Raw genomic sequence first — 22,826 nt, 5'->3', positions numbered from 1 at the left:
TAAAGCACATATATAGTCTTTAGATAACACAGAGATAGGCCTGTTTTTTATTATGATACAGGATTTTTTTTTTTTTTTTAAATCAGGGATGGCTTATACTTTAGCAGCTGACCCACTTTACATGTAAATAAATATAATTAATATAAACTGTATTCAGTGCTGGACCATATAGTTAACAAAAGTAAAGAAAAAAAATCTCAGTAACTAAATTATATGTTTTAAAAAAAAAACTTTAGCCTATAAATTCACCTTATTATTTTCAGTTCACGTAGTGTATTCAGTTTTGTTGTTGTTTCTTGCACAGATCTTTGGGATACAGTTTGGGATAATACATTTGGGCTATTAGAAATGTGCACATCACATCCCTCCCTTCCATTTTTTGTGAAACAAAAGTGTTCAGATGTGTTGTGGCAATGACATAAATTGTAAGAGTTTTCACTGTTATTAGATTTTTAACAAAAACATATTTGCGCCAGTGGAGTGTTTTATTTGTGCCCATTGCCCCCTGGAGGTGTTTTACTCCACCTGGCTACCCAGCTGACAATGTTTGAGAAAAAAATATGTCATTCTGAAATTATTTTTATGCAATTACACATACACTCAAACTACAGGTCCTACTGTTCTCCTGTCATATATATAACTGTGGTGTTCTACAAAACAACATTTTTTTATTCCTACTGTAACATCCGTTTTTTATCCAGCGCATCACCACAAGCTTCACGGTCAAAACAAATACATTACTCACCACTACTATCTGCTGCAGGCATTTTTTGTAAAACCTTTCTTTTGTTGTAATCTTTTGATCAACTCTCAAAACGCGTGTAGCTTATCTTTTGTATGATACAGTTATTTGAGTACATGACTCAGATGTGAAGAGCTGCAACGCCTTTATAAGCAACACTTTAAAAAAACATATGTACTGAAAATGTAACAGAAGCAGGCCTTATTATTCAAGCAAATATGCCGGCACCTAACCTGCTACTCGTGCTTCCTGTTCAATAATGAATAATGACATTTATTGGTCAGCAGATGGCGCCACACAACTGAACAATCCTGCCCAGCACGCGCAAGAACAGCCGTAAAGGGAAAAACTTTACTTCACATATTTTATATACGTATTTTATAAAACAGGTTTTAATTAACCTGAAATTGAACATCGACAGATAATATTAAATCAGACTGCAAGACATTCATACGAAACACACGAGGTTAAAACGCAAGATTAAAATGTAAGAATCAAACAATCAATGTAATGATATATGTGTGACGTAGTTAGTTTTTCACCCTTTTATTCAGCTCCATTAAATAAAAGCACAAAGCAAACACAGGGCATTTTCAAAACATTCAAACCCGAACAACAAAACTAAATGGACATGTGAAGTGTTTAGTTCAATTCGTATCGAAAAGCTCAATGCTGCATACAGTTCACATAGGCCTAAAACGTTTAGAGAACCGCTTAAGCGATACTGTGTAATGTTGGCTGTGTAATTGTAAATACAGTCAAAAGCTTCTTACATGATAACATCCTTTGACCTGCAGTCTGCGCTAATTTACCAAAACCACAAAAGCAGCTACTAGGAAACTAAACTGAAGTTCACAACCTACGTTGTCAACTGAATTTCTGTGAATAAAAAAAAAAAAAAAAAAAGATAATATAACAAGAGGTGTAATAATTCGTTGATATTATTCATATATCGGAGAGCAACAACTTGTATAGCCTAATTATATAACATGAAGCCAAAACAATATGAAAGTGATCATACGAGCAGCAGTGAAAAACAAGGTATGCACACCTACGCATACCTTACACTACACATACCTCATCTGTATTCAAACACAGAGTCAGGGTGGTACTCTTTTAGCAGTTATTGGTTGAATTCAGGCTCTGGTTTCAGGTGTAACTGATTTCAGTGCTATAGTATTGAGCTGGTTTGCAGGATCCATCTTAAACCCGGAATGCTTAAACAGGAATGCATGTTGAAAAAGATAATTACATGATGAAATGACAAAAAAAATGATGAATGTAAGTCCTGACTAGAAACATCATCTACATTAAAACTGAGCAGAAAGCAAAGCAGCCATCGTAACTTCCTTACTTTGTATTATTGCTCAATTAATACGTTTGCTGCTGATTTAACTGAATTAACTGATTTAAGAATCTGAATGTTTGACGCTTTTCCCCTACAGCACTGACTTAATAAGTATAGGGAAAATAAAATCGAAAATGCTGAAAGCAGGAATAAACACTTAATGCGTTTAAATATGAGTCGTGTTTTCCGTAGGTCATGTGCTATAATTCACCCCATCATCATTTGCTCATGCTTCTGTCACTTGAAACTCTCATGACTTTGAGATGTGATGGAAAATGCCGTGCTCTTTTTCCACACAGCAAAGTGCACCACGATCACGAACTGTAAAACTACATTTTAAAGTTTAAAACAGGTGCAATACGTCCCTGAAACAGAGGTTGGAAATGGCTGGTTCGGTTCCGTCATACTGGCGGTCAGTTACTTGCTTGTCTTTTCGTATGGGAAAAGGACAGGTCTACTTCCTATTTTGCTAAATGTTTTCTCCAAGGTCCATTAAATAATCAGTCCTAAATAGAAAATAAGACGACGGATTGGGAAGTATGACATGACCGTTGCACCACTTAGTCACGAGAATTGGCAAAAGGAGTGTATGAACATGTGAAAAACAGAACGATGTTGCCCATTTTGCATACCAGGGCATGTCCAGACCTTTAAAAAACATAAAGATCAAACAACAAAAGTCATGCAGGTATGATTATTGTTTCATGGTCCAGTTATTAATACTTCCCAATCACGCTGTACAGATCACTGACATTACCAACATAATTTCCATAGAGGGAGGCAGCAGTATTAAAAGTGCACACAGATACACAGAAATTTCTGTTATGTGGAAGTCTTACAAGGTAAAACCCTTTCTCTGGAAAAGTAGGAGGGGTGCATTTGAATCTTTGTTGTTTGTGTATACCTGGTCTAGGAGTCACATCATGTCTTCGTTTACAGTATTTTAAAGTCTGTATGTGTTATTATACATCTTAAGATCAGTTAATTCATGCTTGCTAGTTGTGATGAGACCGAACAATCGGCGCGTGCCACCTGCAATACTTAATAATTTAATAAACTAAATATAAAAAATGTAAAAATGTAAAAAAAAAAATGCATTTAAACAAATGAATAAATAACTGCAACATATTTAAATTGAGCGAAAGTGTTTTATTGTTGCATAAAGTGCAAGTTGTTTATGTTTTTTTTTTTTTTTTTTATTTGTGGCAAGGAAAATGCGATTGTGAAAGTACCCACTCACGCTTATTGAAGTACTTTGCTGTTTTGCATGCTGAGGAAGAATAGAAACAGAAAAAAAAGAAAAAAAACGTTTTTAGTTGAAGGTGAGGCATCAAACTGAAAAAAAAAAAAACCAGGATGCACGCACGGCACAGAAATTCTTGATCTTGTTTGTGCATTTGAGTGCGTCCTGTACAAAGCTGATTAGATTACACAGAAGGAAACAAATCCTCGTACTAGCTAAAATAAAAAGAAAGCAGAAAGGTCAGTTTCGCAGATTGCCTGTCAGTCATTCCACCCTTTTAATGTTGCTGTAAACAAAACAGGTTAATCCATGCACAGTTATCTGGAAGTAAGCCTGTAGTTTTTTGCCGCAAATTAAGTGTGAAACATTTTTTCAACAGATTTGTGTTGAAATGTATGACAAGGAACGTGTGACAATATGAAATATTTACAGTGAAATTCTGGTTTTATCTCAGCCATGTATTTGGTTTAGTTAGAAGTGAGGCATGTCATAAAACGTGTCATCAGCTTTTCACTGTGTGTGTTTGATCATGTTTAAGTCAGAGCTGAAGAAGAAAAAGCAAAAATGGCTTTTGAGCATGATAGATTGCATGCAATATTTTTCTCTTCTGCCCTTTGCACACTCACCCTCACATGTATTAGTACAGTGTCCTGCCAGTTTCTTTTTTCCTTTGCTTAGGACATTTAAATGTCTAAAATTGAATTTGATCAGATATTTGATCCTAAAATGTGTAACTGTGTTTTATTAAATGTGCAAATATTAATTGAACACAAATCAAATACCGCCTGAAAGACACTTGGAATCTTTTTAGAAAAAACATAACATTTTATTAACACACGGCATACAAACAGTAACCTCAATCTAGAGGAATAAATACCTTAACAGTATAGTTCACTGTAAGCTAATGCATTTAATGCTATTTACATTAACAAACTTAACTTTATGTAAAATTTTACCAAGCAACATTAAAAAGGCGCCCAAGCATGTAAGATCTCAAAGAGACAGGATATGTGTCTCCTCGGCCCTGTGTGATAATTATTGAATGTTGCTTTTCCAGACCTCTCAGGTTCGCTGGAAAAGATGGTGGCAGTTGTACTTTCAATTCTCTTGTAGTTGGAGATACATAGTGACAACACTTCAAAGTGATTTATGGATAAGACAAGAAAGAAGTCAAATGGAAAGCAGCCAGTAACCCAGGAATGTTGTCATTTAAATAGTACGCAAATTACACACGAGTCCTTTTGTAACTTGGCAGCAAATTACATTAATAAAGCATAATGATTACTTCAAATAAAAATAATTTTAAGGCTTGTAGGTGAAATTTAGCCCAATTTATACAGGTGTGGCAAAATTACATTTAAAATCCCTTTTATCCCCGTAGGGATACGGCAAAATTTATTCATACATTCCATTGCCTATTAGCTACCAAAATATTTGATTTGGCGTAGGAATAAAGCCACCTTGAGGGGATAGTTCACCCAAAAATGATCATTTGATGTTTTTCTGCTTAGCCCCTGGCATCTAAGAGGTGACTTTGTTTATTCAGTAGAACACAAATGAAGATTTTTAACTTAAATTGCTGAAGTCTGTCAGTCATATAAACCATGCACAGACAAAAGCTAATAAAAATTATTTGTGGATTTTATGTAAAAAACTATATTAATGCTGTTCAGTTTCTTGCAAAGGTCGATCGTCTTGTGTCTTTACACATCAATATATCATCACAAGCCACAGGGTTTAATTTGGTCTTCTCTGCGTATGTTTTTTTTTATTTCAAGGTTGTGAGTCACATTGACTTCCATTGTACAGACTGTAAAAGTAAAAATCTTTGATCGTAACATAAAACATTAAATTTTAATTTTTGGGTGCGCTATCTCTTTAACACTAACTGATGGAAAAACTGATTGATTTACAGGCTCCATAATATATCTCAAATCTTATAAGATTTACTTTGAAGCCATTTCCAAATTACTTGGAACTTTCACAAATAATTACAAAAGGAACAACAAGCAATACATTTAATTAAAAGTTTTAAGTGGAACACACACACACACACACACACACACACACACACACACACACACACACACACATACAGTATTTATTTAAAAAGTAATAAATACAATATATATATATTTTTTTACAGTGTACTTAATACATTTATTAACTAAATAAATGTTGCATGCCATTATGGTACATTTTTAGACAACAACACTAGGTTTTATGCAATTAAAATAGTTTTGCCCTAGTGCTGCACTGGCCACTGTTGACAGGAACTAAGCTTCTGGGTTTCAGAGAATGACTTACTAGCAATTACTGAATGCATGAAGTTTTAAGTCTGTGCAGGAAGGCAATGCAAGTACTCTGAACATGTCACACACACACACCCACAGTGACACACACACACACACGTACACACTCCTCATGTCATTTACAGCAAGTCAAGTTCCACTCTTTCTTTCTTTCTCTCTCTGTGGTATGTTTTCACATGCTTCTCTCTGTTTCTTTCTCCTTTCTGCCATAAATGGGCCTCTTGCAACTTCTCCTAAGATGTATTCAAAGTGGTGGTTTGACATGCTGTCAATGACAGATGTAGTCTTTCTCTCACTTGTTGTCTGTCGTTCTCTCACAAATACCCTGGTGAGGTGTGTTTGTTCTGGTCTGAGGTGTGTGTGGTGTGGGGCTCTCCCTTCATGTGTGGGCCCTTGAGGGGAGAAGAGGGGAGGCTGTGACAAAAGGAAACAGATAAGTGTTGTACTCAGAGAGGACAGAGAAGCCGTGAGGCATTACTTACTGTAACTGCTATGTCTTCCGTTCCTGACATTTATGATGATCATACCACAGTTGTACCTGCTTATAGAGACTAGAGCGGTTTGGTAAAAGTATAGATCAGCATTGCGCGGGAACGGTGACTGAGCGTGATGTAAACTGCCCGATGAGTTACTCAAATCAGTGCTTTGCTTCATATTAACCCCCAGTTTCACAAATAGAACTGTGTAACTTTTACAGAGTTATATAATTGCAAGCTCTTCTGTGTATTTTTAACGGCAAAATTTCAGAAAGTCCACATTTATCTTGAACACCGATGTTTCTCCAGCAGTAAAAACAAGAGTTATCATCTTTTATGTAATAGCTAAGAAGAGTTCGTTTGAAACCAAAACTAAGTTTTACTGTAAATTCCTCTGTAAAGTAAGAGTAGGTAAAGGTAGAAGGTGGTTTAGATTTTTTTTCATGTCAAAATGAAAAACATCGTTGCATGTGACTGGACATTTTTGATCAGTCCTAGCTGATGAGCAACAATTTCAGTTCCTCTACTTTCTAGAAATACGACCACAGAGATCAACTTTCGTGTGGGACTTTCAAACAAATAAGCTGGGTGTTGTATGAGTGTGTGGGTGTGAAAGCTTGATTCTGTTGACAAAGTCATGAACACCATAAGACAGAAAGAGCGTAGTCTTAGACAAGTAATGTTTAATGTGCTACATTATAAAAGTTTGTCAAAAATAAGTTCTCACATATAAAGTATCAACATCTTTTGGACTGAGTCAAAAATAAACTAGGATAACAAAAGAACTGTACAAAAAGTCACTAAGTAATGGAACAGTCTTGTTTCTAATCCCTGCTTGTAGCTAACAATCAAATATCCTGCACTTGGATCTAGTTCCTGCTTTTTCCAGTGCTGACATCAAATAAATTAAAACAGTATAAAATATGAACCTAACAATTTAACTCTTTAGTATGAGGTACTGTTGTGTCTGTAGTTCTGTAGTCTTTAAAAAAGTATTGCAATCTTCATGATTGGCAAAATCAGTTCCAGCTACATCAATTTGATCATTTTCATAGTGCTAACAATACTTGTTTGGATTAAAGAGACAACAGTAAACATTGGTAGACACAACCAAGTAACAATAAAACTAAGAAAACAAAGAATATTTCTCTCTTTTTTTTTAAATATTAAAAGCGAGGCATGTTCTCTTTCCAATGTCAAAATGGTTTGTTTAAGAGAAAACTACAAATTGTCTTCTGCTATATTATCCTTAGAAGCTACAGTGAATCGTCCCTCGAAAAGATACTGATTGCACATTTTATATCTTTTCATGAAGGACCACATCCAGAATTTTTTAACACCAGGTAGAAATCATACACACATACTCATACTATACACATTCGCACCCACGATAAATGGAATGGACGGGAAAATCCAGTCTTTCTGGGACTGTCACATAGTGTCCATAGTGGGATTAACACGTTATTCCTGAGAATCCCAGTATTTGTTTTTTAAAAGGACAAAAGTAGAATAAGAAAAAAAAACATTAAGTCATACATAAAAAACAGAAGTACACGTATAAACAAATATTTGATACAGTGCTCAAATAAGAAAAAACTCAAAAATAATAAGTTAAGACAAACTCACACAAATAAACTTTCACATTGGTTTGAAAACCATATGAAGTATGAGGACATTATAATCACATCTTCATTTTATGACAGGTCAGAGGGTGGAAGTGCAATCACTTGACACAATCTTCAAGTCTTTGGAAACACTATTTGTTTGGTGCGGCTTTCATTGGCTTGGTTTATGCATCTTCTTTCTAATTTATCTCTCAAACTACCAGGGAAGAGAGGATTTTTGGTGTCAACTAGGGAATGCTCTGTGCATAGATAGCAATTTTTTGGGTTTATGGAAGACCTGAACAAGTTATATTCTAGCTCATCTACTCCTCTTCAGTCTTTATAGAGGGTCGGTGGCTGAAGTGTACCACACTGGCTCTCTCTTGGTGATGACCCATGGCGGTTACCCCATGAGGTACTGCAGCAATAGCCTTGAGGAATCCAATGTCCTCCTTCCCCTCGCCGCTCTCCAAACTTCTAGCCAGCCACTTCTCCAAGGCAGCGTCCACCTGAGCCTCGCCAGCACTCTCAGGCAGAGCCTCGGCCTCCTGACTGGCATCAAAGCGCTCTACGAGCTCTGCTGCTCGCCTCAGCTCCGGGATCTCAGGACGGGCAGCGGGGCAGAAACCAGAACGCTGATGGAGGTTCAGTGAGAAGCGATGGATGAAGCCCCTAGTGCAGGCTTGGCAGGAATGGGGCCGGTCACGAGAGCTGTGCAGCCGACGGTGGAGTTTGAGGTGAATGTACTGAGTGAACTTCACCCCGCACAGCTTACACTGATATGGCTTCTCCCCGGAGTGCAGGCGTAGGTGGGTTTTCAGGTTGCTGGTGCTGCTGAAGCGTTTGTGGCACACCTGTAGACATTCAAAGAGAACATTAAAAGATCCTGTAATTCAAATGCAAACAAGAGGCAGCAGACAACAAGAATGGAAGACAGCGTCTGTGCTGTCTTACATAATTGCCTCGTTGTTGCTTTGGTATGCAGACAGCGAGCCAGACGTGTTTTTTCACTAAAGGACTGTATTTATTTTCAGTGGTCAAGATAAATGAGTAGCACAGGCTGACGCCACTGTCACACCCTCTCTAGTTACAGTACAACAAAGCGTTTCTCTTAAAGGAAACAGGAGTGACAAGGTAAAGGTTCTGTCAGAGATAAGCAATGTTGTGTGTGTGCGTCATCGCATATATATCTGTCATCTGATGCCCTTTATCTCAAGTTTCTACACTCACCTGGCACTCATGGGGTTTCTCTCCTGTGTGGACCAAGTGATGTTTCTGTAGGTGGGCAAGTTGGGTGAAACTCTTTTTGCACAAGTTGCACTGGAATGGCCTCTCTCCACTGTGGACCCTCAAGTGCACCTTTAAAATTAACATACAGTCTTTAGTCTTACTCAGATAATTCCATATCTTTCAAAACAAGTCCAAATGCACAGTCTACTTACTTTGAGGTTGGACAGTTGACCGAAGGTCTTGAGACAGATGTTGCATTCATACTTGATTTTGCCGTTCTGCTTCTTGAGCGGGTACGGGAGAGACTTGTACCCAGGTGCCGGTGGAGAGGATGAGGATGAGGGTGACATGCTCTTGGGTGTTGCCAGGCTGAGGTTGATGGCTTCTTCGCATTCAGAGAGAGGCTTCTGGAACATTTGCTGAGGGGACTGCTTTGGCTGAGGGGAGAGTTCGGGTGTTGCAGGGGCTCCTCGGGGTGGAGTATTTGGGATTCTTTCCTTCAGACCACCACTAAGCGGAGTGGGATAGGGCAGTGTGACTGGTAACAGACCTGGTTGGGGTATGGAAGGATAGGGCAACCCATCACTGCCCAGGAATCCATTGTACCGGAGACCCCCTTTTGGGGGCAACATGGAAGGGAAGGGAGGGGAGTATGGAGGCAAGAGCAAACGTGAATAATGAGGATTGTATGGTGGTAATAAAGGATATGGAGCTTGCAGGGGTCTAGGTGAGGGCAATGAAGGGTATGAGATCAGACCTTCTCGATGACCATAGAGGCCATGTAAGTGGAGCGGAAGGTCTTGGGGTGGGGACAGGGTGGGATATGGGTGAATGCTTATGTTAATCTCTTTCTGGTTGGGATGTGGAGAATGGACAGGCTCTGGCGAAGCAGCTTCTTGGATCTTCTTGCTGAAATCCACGACCTGTTCATCCGGTGTGTCAGGTGGTGTGTCCCTCTCAATAACCTCTACGTCAATCTTTTCATCCATCTCGTCTTCCTGGCCCTCACTGTGAAGTTTGTGTGGGCTCGGGGGCTGTTTAGGGTAGTAGGTGTACTGAGGTAGGGGCTGCTTCTGATACTCGATATCAGGTATGTACTCTGGAGAAAGAGAGAGAGAGAGAGAGAGAAGGTCACATAGTGCAAGGAGAACTGTAAATGCTGACAGACAGAAAAGGTGAGAAAACTATGAAACTTGTGTTTAAAGTCTTGATCGACAATTGCTGAAATTGACTGAGCAGGTCAGAGTCTTCGCAGAACAACCATTGGTCATGTCTGTACGCCTGTATGTCATACACCTACTCATAACCTTCCTCCTCAAATGCTCACTTATGGTAAATGGCAGCTCTTTCAGTTTAAAGCTGACAGGCAGAAGATATCTGAATGGTTTCAATTTGACAGAGATAGTACTGCTTTCACGCAGCACCTAGATTACAACCATGTGGGTGTTCACAGTGTGGGTGTATGTATGTTTGTGAGGTGGAGGGGCATATGTATGTATCGGAAGAAAGGAGCCTCGTCTGACAGCGATACTTCTTACTCAGAAACTACTCTGACTCACCATAACAGCAGATGTCCTCAACCATGGGAAAAATCCTGTGATACCGCTTCAGCACTAACTGTTACTTACTACTATACAGGGAATCGAGATAAGGTCAAATTATTACTGTCCTTTCACTCTAGAGATTGTAAAAAGAAAGCCACAACAGCTAGCTTCTTTCAGTAAACTTTGCAGTGACTCAGACAAAACCTGCCAAATCATGGAGAGTGGTACAAGGCTCAACTGTGTCACACAGAAGTGGGAAGATTACACAAACACATTATAGCCCTTGCGGTCAAAGCTTGGTTCCTCAAACCTGATGTAAACCAATCTGGTGCAACATTTACAGGCATCGTCTAGGCATTTCCTAACTACTGCGAGGAAAGTGAAAATGGATATTTGAAACTCTGAAGAGCATAACAGCACAAAACCTAATGCAACTTACCAACATTAATTAATACGTTTCCAAATTCTAAATGATGGAGGCATACAGATAAACACAACAGGCATTGACTATGTTTTAAGTTAGATTAAATATCAGCATAAATATTCTAAGGAATAATCAATATTTATGGCAAATTCTAATGGTGTAATATTACGCATTCTAAAACTTAAAAAATACAGATTTTTTTTAAACTCACACAGGAAATAGAACTTGTTAAAGCAAACTCAATGATACAAATTAAAAAAAAAAGTTTTTTTAAAAAAGGCTTATGTGCTTCGCAGTGCCTGACTTTCTAAAGAGGGATATTTAATAATCAGGTGTACTGTAATTGTTCAGTGAAAGCATCACCGGTCAGAGGAGTATATGTGTCTACATGACTCAGGTAATGATCCTTAACAACAGCACACAAAAACGAACACATAGACATATATACATCATGAGAAGTGAATAAGACAGGAAATAGCACAGTGTCGGTCTGTAAAATTGAACCAATGTGACATCGGGAGTATCTCATTACACAGAAAATTCAGATGGTGCATCATTTTGTCATAAACATACACACGGTCACAGATTGCAAACGGTTTCATTTACAATCACTTTCACTGCTTACCATCTCTAAAGTGTCAAATGACATTTTAATAATCAAAGTGTGTGTGTGGTGTTACATTAAAAATGAGATCAAACTTATATTACATAAAAGTTTTTTGTTTGTTTTTTTTATCCAAAAATAAAAGCCTGGCACCACTCTAACAGTGTGATGAATGCTGCTGTTGGTAGCATAAAATTATTGTCAAACGCTGCTACAAAAGCAACAACAACATCCTCCCTTACATACACTGTATATCAGCAAAGCTAATGAACACAGAAGAACAGAGGGTGTCCACTATTTACTGATCTCTTATCAGTATAAACATTAAAAAGTCACCTGATTCAGAAATAGAGAAAAAGACAGATCGGGACAGAATAAACACTGCGCAGGAAGGGCAAAATACAAAGGTAGCTGAGGTGACTAATAATTCCATAGTTTCAAGAAAGCCAGAGAGAAAGCCATAAAGATATAAAATAGAACTGAAAAGAAGTCAAAGGGAAAAAAATAAGAAAATAAAAATCACACCACCACATCTACATAAAAAATAACATTTTATCCAGTTTTTCCCTCCCTAGTGCCAAAAAATGTGGGATGATTCCAGAGCCCATGACTCACTTGGCTTTAGGCTGTCTGGTTGCTCTTGCTGGCCGCACAGTCTCTGGGAGAACTCTGGGCTGTACCACACCAACAGCTCCTGCTTGGGCTCCACGGGCCGGATGGTGTAGAAGAAGATCTCCTGGCCATTTTGACAGGCCACTAGGTTCTGTTCAGCCAGCGATCGCGCTGGGTTGACGTACCGCATCCAGTTGCTGCGGTGGACATCGTAGCCATCAATGAAGTGGTGTAGGTGGCCACCACTGTAGATCTGGATGGAAAGAAAGGAAACTGCATTAATGCTTTGCTAGAACGCAGAAAATAGATTAACAAATATATATATATAAAAAAAAAAAAATCTTAAACTGAGTTAAAATTTAATTTAATTGAAAATGCAAAAAAGTCGAATCAAACGATTGTTCACCTCTGCCATGAACAGAATGCTCTTCAAACAGCTGTTTATATCAACTTCTCTGTGTCTTCTAACCTGTGAAAGTGTGTGTGGCTTGTCTCGCAGAAGACGTGTGACTAACTTTGTGTGTCAATGATGTCAAGCTCTTTATAAATGCTGGCCGTCAAAACGATCTGCACATGCTGCTTCTCCGCCCCTTTCTCCTCCTACTTTCATTCTCATTTGTATACGGGGGAATTCACTGCAGACGTGCCAGGGCATGTTAACTTCCCTATCTCTGACGCTCCTTTTACCAGTTACACCCTTGAAGACTCATAAACACAAACACACTTTCACCCACACGAACAGCCTTCATTTTTACATCCGTCCACCTGCCTTTGGTCATGTGACATGCTGCGTCATATCATTGCTTTATGACAACCGGAAGTCAGTATGGATTTACAGGAAACGGAGAAAGGAAAGGACAGCTCAGGCTAGGAAAACCCGCAGTGACACACACACACTCAAAGACACTTGTGCGTGTGTGCATATATGCTTTCACACACACGCTTTCACACATATAAACACAAACACACACATAGATATACCTAGTGCCCTTGGCAGGGAGATAAAGAGACTGAAGTTCATTTACATGCTGATATGAAAACAGAACTGTAAGAACTGAAAAGAAAGTGATTGTGTGTGTGCGTCTGCCACTTTGTCTGTGCAGGAATCCCGACTTCTCTAAAACCTGGCCACAAACCAGAGACTTGCGCTATTCCTTTGCGTTTTTGATAAAAGGTTTCGAAATAGATATACTTGGTAACTTCTGCTGAGTAAACCATTGTACGAGAACAAAGCAGGAATCTACAACAAACAGGATAAGATCTCTCAGAGCTTCCTCTGTGTTTTCCAAGTAAGGTTCTGAGTGTTCAGCAAACTAAACCTAATAGAAATAACTACACTGAGTGCATACATGCATCTGAACATATTAGTGTATTTATAAGAAAGTGTTGAAGAAACCATATTCCATTTTTGGAAGCATTCAAGCATTAATGAATACATTTCCGGCTTCTTTCTGCTAAAATTCTGTGGAAAGTCAGCCATGACTGGTTTGGCAGCTTTTCACTCAGTAGAATCGGTGTCCCTGAAAGATTAGATCAACAATGAAGTCACTTACCCTCCAAAAATATTTCCTGTTGGTCTGAAGGGGCACATTTTCTTTGGTGTAAATGACTCCGTGTAGAGGTCCAAATCGGGTACCTTGAGGTATGTACTCTTTGCTGAAAACGCCAGTCACCTGCAAGAATGAAGAATGGCACCTGTGAACCAACTTAGTCAGAGGAGGAATTCAATTAAATGATTTGTCTATTTTAAACAGGAAACTGCATTGCATGGGTTCAGCGAGGCGTGCTTGTTGGTGAGCGTCATAGGTGACCTAAGGTAGCACACTAACCTCTCAGGTTAACAAGTTAAGTACACAGATTTATACTTTCCCTGCTCTGCTTGGACCCTGACCTAGAAATATACAGCTGTCCTCAATAACGCCTGACCCCTTTGACCCTGCTGGCAAAAATTGTGTTGACAAACAATCATGTCTGAGGTCCTAAAAAGACAAAAAAAAAAAGGAAAGCAGAGGGAAAACAGAAGACAAAGTGGAGCAGGTGGCCCACTCTCAATGCTCTGTAGAAACCAGAAAGTAGGCCTGTAAATAGGTCACACTTTGGCGTGGGGGTCAGTGGCCCCATTTATACCATCAAGCCACTCCTGCACTAAACTATTATGATAAGTTGACATGCTACAATTTTATATTGCAACTCCACGGAAAGCAACGTTTTGATGGTTGGAACTAGATTTGAGGCGATAGAAAGGAATGAAGCATTCCAAGAAGTACCAAGAGGAAGGATGGGTTAAGAGACACAGTTATTGGCTGGAGACGAGAGCTTTGGTGACAGTAGAATTGTGCATCGTTAGCGTTGCGTGACTAATTGGTAGGACTTTAGTGATTAACTGCTCAGAATAGGTTTAGGGAGTAAGAGGAGGGGCAGGGGGGTGAGTGTCACCCTTTGACAAGACCAACGGCACCACGCTGTCCCAACGCACATGCTGGAGCATTCAACACCCCCCCCCCCTCATACCCCCACCCCCAAGCTGTCTGAGGATCTTCGGTCCAAACGAAAGTTAATCAGTCAAGCTTAACCTACTTCCTTTGGCTGAGATTCTGCGAGTGTGTGCATTTGTGCATTTGTGTCCTTCTCGACCCTGTCACAGATCATCCCATCTGCCACGTGCCCCCCTTAGTTAGGCACACTTCTCAAGCTAAGGGTTTAAACACCCCCTTTGATTGAGTAAATTTGTACCGTTGCCTGCTAACACCTTCTATATACTTCTGTCTTGTTAGTTCCAATTTAGTTTGCCATTTGAAATTAAAGAGAAAAGTAAAGTACTCATATTAAATGCTAAAATCAGATAACAGTCCAGAGATAGAAGTCACTTTCAGGTCTCCCCCACAAAATGTACATTCGCAACGCGTTAAAGCGGCGACTTTCAGAAATACAGAAACTTTGGAATGCAAGCGTATGCATCACAGAAACCATATAGCGTATGACTAGCAGCCTAGTCACCATGAGACTAGCTTTCTGACATCCCTAAAGTCTTTCATCTCTTCCTTCCAATAAAAATGTGTTGGTGGCTACAGAGGCCCTCCGGGAACTGACACACTGAATGTGGGTTTTCCTGTCCATAGCTAACGCCATTGACAACGTAAGAGCAACGCTTTTTACAGAATCAGCAGAGAGAAGAAGAATAGCTTGCGCAGAAATGGGAAGTGTGTAATGGCTCTCGAAGTATTTGCAAAATTTCGACTAGTGTGATTACAGAGATCCTTTGGTTTTTTTTTTTAGAAAAGTGTCTGACAGTGAGTTGTGCCTCAGTCTATCACTACAGTAAATATGCTATTGTATGGTTGTTTTTATCTCCATGCTTAAAAAGAAGAGTCAGCATGGGAAAAGGAAAGAGCAAGAATATGAACCAAAGATATAAAAGAATGTGTGAAAGAAAAGGGGAAGAGAAAGAAACAATTTAATAGACAGAACAGGCCATTAAGCAGTCAATGAGAATAAAAATATGGGATTAAAAAATGACAATTCTTACTATGAATGTTGCTTATTAGCATGCTATTGGCTATTTATTAACACTTATAAATGACATATTCTGCATGATAACATACCTAATCCTACATTGCAATACCTAAACTTAACATTATCTTATTATTAATAGGCAGAAAATTAGTTTGTTTGGAGAAAAGTCATAATTAATGGTTTATTAATAAGCAAAAAATGCTTATATTATACAAAATTAGAAAATCATGTGGGTGAATGAATAAAAGAACCTTGGTTAACCTTGAGGTCTTAACTCAAGCTGAAATGCTTTCACACATTTTTCTGTCTTAGCACATTTTTTTAGACCAGTGTATATGCATTTGTGCATATGCATCCTCCCTGAACCGATGACCGCAATTTCACACCTTCAGTGTGAACTTAAAAAGAGCAGGGGCAATAGAAAGAGGAACTGACTTTCACCTGCGAAGGAGGGAAACTGGATCATGCAAAAGACAAACAGAACAGAGACAGAGCTCATGAAGGAGACTCAAAAGAAACCACAGCAAAGAGGTGAAGAATGACACAGTCAACTGTGTTTAAACAAGACAGACATAGAGATAAGGACGCTGATCAAAAAACACAAATAGAGAATTTTGAACACTTGTTACATTTCAGTGCATTTTTTTGATCTGAATACTAACTTCCCCACTATGTGCAAGCTAACTGAAAGCAGAGTGTGTGAGAGAAAGAGTTAATGTGATTAGACTGTTATCTCACAGGTCCTCTACCTGCCTGATCCCTGACCTACCAATGACTGTGTCATCGTCACACTGACCTACTGAACCACACCTCACAGCGCCCCATACCACGACGTGTTATACACTGAATGGAACAATCCCATTTCATGGAACTTTATTTTTATACATCTAAATGGTGAACATCAGTGACCGAAACACTCTCATATGCTTGCAGCAAAGCAGTATCAGAATCAGAATCACCTTTGTTTTTACAGACATGACAATACCAGTACAGCAGCCCTTTTGTAGCCGTTTTTAATATCTGTTCCAGGAAGTGAAAGTTTGCTGAAAGTCGCTATTAAATGATGACTAATCAATAGTCTGTTGGAATAAGAGAATTGGGAATGTAATATACACAGCTTGTACCTGGTTGTTGGAGCTGTACTGGAAGGTAAGGTTTCGCGGAATGGAGGTCATGGCCTTGGGCAGGCTGAAGTTGGGCTCGGATGCCTGGTCGTGGACGATGTAGGTGCAGTTCAGGGCAAAATCCACCTCCCTCCACTCGCTCATGTCCTCTAGAGATGCCTCCAACTTCATTTTCTCTCTTTGCTTTTTCAGTCGCTGCTTCTGCTGTGTTTCACTCGTAGATTTTCTTATATAAGCAGGTTGGTATGTTCCCCTTTGGTTTGTGTTGCTTTGGTTGTCTGTCGGAGATGTCCTCCTTTTGCTTTTATTTGTCAATTAAAGATCTAAAGAAAAACCGAAACATATGTTGAGACATTTCCTTTCAGGTTTCCAAAGTTTCAAAATACACGCCTTGCATAATACAATACAGGTGAGTGTTGTAATACAATATGTATTCTTATAATGCGTGTACCATCCACGTGGCTATAAATGACACATACACCTAGTCAGAAACGCACACTTCTTCAGAAGCGGTGAATATTAATGACTATACGTAGTACTACGATAAACCTGACTTTTATGAGAAATACATTGTTTGTTTTTTTCCTGAGAGGAGTCACAACTAGTCACTGCTGTAATTGTGTCCTTATGCAACAAGTAGGAGGATATTTTAAAAGCTTTATTCTTGTAATTATATCACATAAATCTGTGATCTCACTTTGACTAAATCAGATTAAGTCAAATGTACAAGTTTTTAAAGGAGCATGCCATGCCAGTGAGGTTAATGAACTAAAGCCATTCACAAAAGCTTGTAACTTTATCCAATTACAACTCAATCAACAACAATGACGCAGAACAAAGGCGCAAACAAGACCCGCAGATCACAGTATGGTTTCTATGAATAAAAACAAACAAAAAAATTTGATTTCCAACTCACTTCACATTCATTCAGCTGTTTCATCCTTAGTATCTTTGGTTAGGTCATCGCTGTGTTCCAGTTGCCCAGTCACTCTGTCATCTTGTTTGATTTCTCTCCAGTTTCCATAAAGTCCAAAAAACCTTCCAGCAGCAATTCCCCTCTGATATCTCGAACTCTCTTGCCCGTTGGCTACTGTTACTCAAACTGTCCACCCTGAGCTGTGCCAGACTTTTGAGTTGCGAAGACTAACCAATCAGCATCTGGCTTTAATCATGTGACCGCCAGGATTAGTCGAAGGTGATCCAATTGGGACACTGGAAGCGTTTCGGACACAGCAAGCCCAAACGTACACATCAACACCTCCATCAGACAAAGGATGTTCTTGGACAATCTGAATGGAGTTGTGCAACTAAGTAAAAAACAGATGGTTGGATCACTGAAAACACACCAATGGACTTTTGCTTGGATGGGCTCTTAATGAGCAATCTGGTCCCAGCCCAATTAGACCCCCTTCCCTCGAAACACACACACACACACGCGCTACAAGCACCTCTGTGACCTAGATCTAGACCTGGCCTGGTGTGTGATACTCTGCTGTGGCCAGTAGTGGAAGAGACGGAGACAGGAAACAAAGCAGGTCAAACTGAAGAGCTTCTCAGACACCTGTCTGAAGGGTTTCATCACTTTGTCAGGGTGCCACACGTACCATGTGACACAGAGACCTTGGTCCCATCTAAACACATAAGTTCTGGAACATTTGGTTAATGGAAATTCATTAAGCCTTACATGAAAACTTGTGAATATCAGTCAGCTATGCTTTGAAAGACAGGGGAAATCAAACAGCATTAAAAAAGAATGTCTTACACAATAATAAGAATCTCAATATAATTTAAATACACATTTCAGTAATTATTTTATTATTTAAATAATAAAAACTAGGATGCAATTACTTGAGGAGTATTGTTCTGAAGCCTTGTTTTCTAAAAAAAATCGAACAAAATAAAGTTATCCAATCGGATAAAAAAAAATAAACCTTTGAATCAAGTTTTCTTTAGTTTACTATTGGCAGACATTCTAGTTCGGAAAAACTAGAAAACCAAACAGCACTAACAAATGCATTATTTTGCAATAAAAAAAATAAACTTTAAAGAAGATCAATATATCAAAACAAAAACAAGATAAAAGGAAAAAGCATGATATAAAATAATTCTTAAAATACATTTCAGATTTGTGTATTTTAATATGAATTAAAATAAAAAAGTTATGTATTTAGGATAGTGGCCTCTAATGTAAAGTAAATGAAAAGTAAAGACCTGTCAAATAAATAGGAAAGAAAACCAGGGGAAGTGTAAAGCACTTCTTTTTGTTTTTTTTTGTTTTCTTTGATTGAAGCATTGCCAAATGTGGTATGGAGTGGCATTCAGCAGAACTTTTGGGGTGGGTGGAAAGTCAATATTCACTTGTTAAGAATTCACGCTTCATAACAAAGTGAAACAACTGCTTGCTTTAGGAACGTTTGTGGAAATTCTCTTCCTCGTGTCTCACCACCTAATATGGAACTTGTATTGTTACTAAACGTCTGCCCATAAAGAGTCAGATTGCTTAGGTCTGTCATCATGTTCGATTTAAATGCTCTTTTAAGACAAAAGAAATAACGATTTCCTACAGTCCCGCACCAGTGATATTGGAAAGGACATTTTACATTAAAAACAATAACAAACACCATCTCTACTAACATCAGCTGCATGCCCGTCTCACTCGCCTTCACCCGTGAAGTGAAACGGCCAGTAAATTGGCTGCCATATGGCTCTTGTGGCTATTTTGGAGACGCATGTGGGCCGCATGGCGTAAGTGTGCCTCTCTTTTCACTGGGCTAATTTCTCTAATTTGCAGACAGTCTGGGCTGAGGCTCAGCCCGGCGCGGCGTGAGCAGAGCTGATCATCCAGGGCGTCGCTCTATTTGCACTTTTACAGGGGAGGGTTGACCCCACTGGGGCAGCGTGAGGTCGGGTGGTGGTGGTGGTGGTTGGTTAAGGCGGGAGGGAGGGAGGGAAAGAGACACGGTGAAAAGCAAGAGACAGTCAAAAGAGAGAACCAGTGTGACGAGCTACGCAACCTGTGCATATAATTAAGTTTAACACACAGCGCACTGCTTTAACGGCCAGTTATTTGTCGCAGATATTTGAGGTCTCGCATGTTGCAGATTCATACACAATATGGTAACTGAAAGCGACATGTGTTACCTTCGTGATAACACGCGATACTCTCACGGAGGAGTTTAAGAACGCAGCATTAACAAGGTGACAAAACAGATTCCTTTAGTTGTGCAACGGCTCTCCAACTGCCAGTTGCTCATGCGTACGAGGACACATGGCTTTATTCAGTTCGAGAGAAATCAATGAAAGAAATGGACCTCCGTCAAGAGGCTAAAAAGTTCTGGATTCTCCCCGTGTTGAGTGTTAAACCGTGTTTTTTAGTTTGTGGCGCTAAATAATGTGGCATAAATTAGCGGCATACATCCGTTAATTCTATGTCTGCTTGTATAAACCCTGAGTCAGCATTTTCAATTCTGAACAAACCGAGGTCATTCAGCGTTCACCTGTCCTCTCAAATATCTGAGAATTGTCTGTCTCCAGCAGTTAAAAAAATTCTCAATAATTTTCAGACAAGGAAAGGCTCGTTTTATTCCCCTGACTCATTGGGAGGGTTACTGTACAATTAATTTGTTGGGTTTTAAATACGCTTTTTTAAATGAAAATGCTTTTTCGAAGGTTTCAGAAGACCTTTAAATGTTATTCCACACTTTTCCTACTGTAATCTGTTAATAACAGCTTTAACGTGATAAAATAAACCTACTTTTATTTTCACTTGATTTTCAAGATTAAATCAAATCTGGTAAAGCTAGTTTAGAAATACAGTCACGCATTTGTATGTTTCCTGTTCATGTAAACATAAATTAATATGTTCTTCCAAAAAAAAAATTAAATAAATAAATAAAAAGACAGTTATAAAACATTACCTGTAAATATTTTTTGTAAATAATGTGTATAATTAAATAAATATAACAATACATATATATATAAAAATAAAGGGTGCTTGTTTTGCTTTAATGTTAATGTTATTTACAATAAGTAATATGTATATGCTTGTTTTTCCCCTTTTTCATACATAATATAGCCTCTTTAAGAAAGCAGATGATAAGTCTTGCTATATGACAGACTAAAGCACAAACACACACACACACAAACACACACACACACACACACACACACACACACACACACACACACACACACACACACTGGGGTAACATGTTGTATGGGGACATTCCACCGGATTTTTATGCAGAGGACAGAACGTCTTTTATAGGTTTAAGGTTTATATTAGTATATACAGCATATACCTTTCTTTGTCCATAGTACTAGAATGTCGTACACCGGTGTGTTAAAAAATTAACAAAATGTTAAATGGAATAGAAAATAAAGGGAATGCAGTCTTGATGGAATCTCCTGCCAGATTTGATCAGGGTAACAAGCTCTAATCTCAGACTGAGTTAGAAGCCAAAAACCACTTTGAATCACAGATGTTTCAACTTCCTAGAAACTTTCCTCCATCTTAAAAATTAAGAATAAAACACAAAATAGAAGTAGCGTATCATAAATACAGAAGCACATTTGATTAAAAGAAAAGGAAATGACTTCTGAAGTTGAGCATGAAAAGAAATTTTGTTATTTGTGCATCGTGGTATTTGCTTATGATCTAGTCACGCGTCCCATATTCAATGCATGAGGCTCAAAAAGCCCCCAGAATCACAAGAAGACCCTTCAATTCAAAAAATAGCTGTAGGTGCCCGATATAACAAAAATGAAACTACCAAAAGTAAAACATGCCATCCTCTTCATGTTTTTCCCATCTGCTCCTCAATAGTAAACAGATCGTATTCCTCAAGGGAGATGGATTAATATCTGTTTGTGTATTGTTCTCTGCTTTACAACTAATACAAACCCTGTTGCCTCCCTGGCAACAACCCCACCCACTGCAAACACCGTCGGCCAGTGGTTTCACAGTCAGCGGATGGTGCGCCAACGTGCGTTTAACCACTTTGTTTACTGTCTTTGCTCGGCTTAAGGCGAGCGCACATCCTCCTAAACACAGATTATCTGCTCCCTCGAACCCTAAACAACCACGATTACATTGTTCACTCTCATCGCCAAAAGTGCTCGGGATTTTTCATTTCATTTTCTGCTCTGCTTCGGCTGTTGTTTTTCCTCTGTGATGTTGACATGTTTTTGAGGAAGTTCCCCTCCTTGTGAGGAAAGAGAAGATGAGTAGGCTGCAGTAAATATGACCCTGACATAATCGAGAGGACAGCAGTGACTGAATCGACACGTTAACATGCATCGACATGTTGGACTGTGTAAAGGAAACCATGAAAAGCAGTTTTAATATTATTACCATCATTATTGCATTGTTATTCGAGGCCTGCTTACTCAGCGGCGTCACAGTCATGCTGAACTGACTGGTTATCATGTGTTTGGTGTAAAAACGCTTTGTGGGAATAAATGCACACTGTCATGAGGATTTCTTTACCAATGCATATGGTTATTGTAATTGTTGTCCCACAAAAATTAAAAAACTTCCTCTTCTACGGGTTTTATACGGTTGAAAGGAAAGTCATGCACTATACGTCTCATTTGAATCGTATCAAAAGCAAAGCAATTAAACTGTCAAATGCTGTTTGGGTTTCTAGCAGTTCATCATGCACACATCTCGGAATCTAAGGGGAATGAACAAACACGGTTTTAAAAGGAAATTTCAGACTTCCCTCTTTCTTTTTGGAACACAAAAGAAGAGATTTTGTGTGTGTGAGCACATTGTCAACAGGGTCCAATGTTGTTTGAACCAGGGTTATTATTGTTAACTAAATTATTAATGTTATTTAATAATATATATATATATATATATATATATATATATATATATATATATATATATATAGCATATATATATATATATATATACTTTCTTAGTGATAAATTAATCTATTTGTACTATGTTAAAACAATAGGAGTTTCTGCTATTTATACTACTTATTGCAAATAGTGGCAATTATCTGCACCTTAATATTGTGGTACACCACAATATAAGATAG

The 22,826-nt window shown here is 38.7% G+C and overlaps 2 protein-coding genes across 2 annotated transcripts; both read right to left on the bottom strand.

Annotated features, from left to right (window-relative positions):
• Nucleotides 1-6,787: 6,787 nt before the first annotated feature.
• On the bottom strand, nucleotides 6,788-12,701 carry LOC122324124 (PR domain zinc finger protein 1-like). The gene is made up of 5 exons (XM_043218343.1): nucleotides 12,546-12,701; nucleotides 12,143-12,392; nucleotides 9,168-10,054; nucleotides 8,956-9,084; nucleotides 6,788-8,579 (listed from the first exon to the last, which is right to left on the bottom strand). The coding sequence occupies exons 1-5, from the start codon at nucleotides 12,552-12,554 to the stop codon at nucleotides 8,049-8,051; spliced, it is 1,806 nt and encodes a 601-aa protein (XP_043074278.1). The 5' UTR covers nucleotides 12,555-12,701; the 3' UTR covers nucleotides 6,788-8,048.
• Nucleotides 12,681-17,831, bottom strand: LOC122323314 (PR domain zinc finger protein 1-like). The gene is made up of 4 exons (XM_043217061.1): nucleotides 17,693-17,831; nucleotides 16,777-17,099; nucleotides 13,693-13,812; nucleotides 12,681-12,836 (listed from the first exon to the last, which is right to left on the bottom strand). Exons 2-4 carry the CDS (start codon nucleotides 16,945-16,947, stop codon nucleotides 12,681-12,683), a joined length of 447 nt encoding a protein of 148 aa, XP_043072996.1. The 5' UTR covers nucleotides 16,948-17,099; nucleotides 17,693-17,831.
• Nucleotides 17,832-22,826: the final 4,995 nt, after the last annotated feature.

This window comes from Puntigrus tetrazona, chromosome 19 (assembly GCF_018831695.1).
Source record: "Puntigrus tetrazona isolate hp1 chromosome 19, ASM1883169v1, whole genome shotgun sequence".
Classification (NCBI taxonomy): domain Eukaryota; kingdom Metazoa; phylum Chordata; class Actinopteri; order Cypriniformes; family Cyprinidae; genus Puntigrus; species Puntigrus tetrazona.
This window is presented reverse-complemented; position numbering and strand designations above follow the sequence as displayed.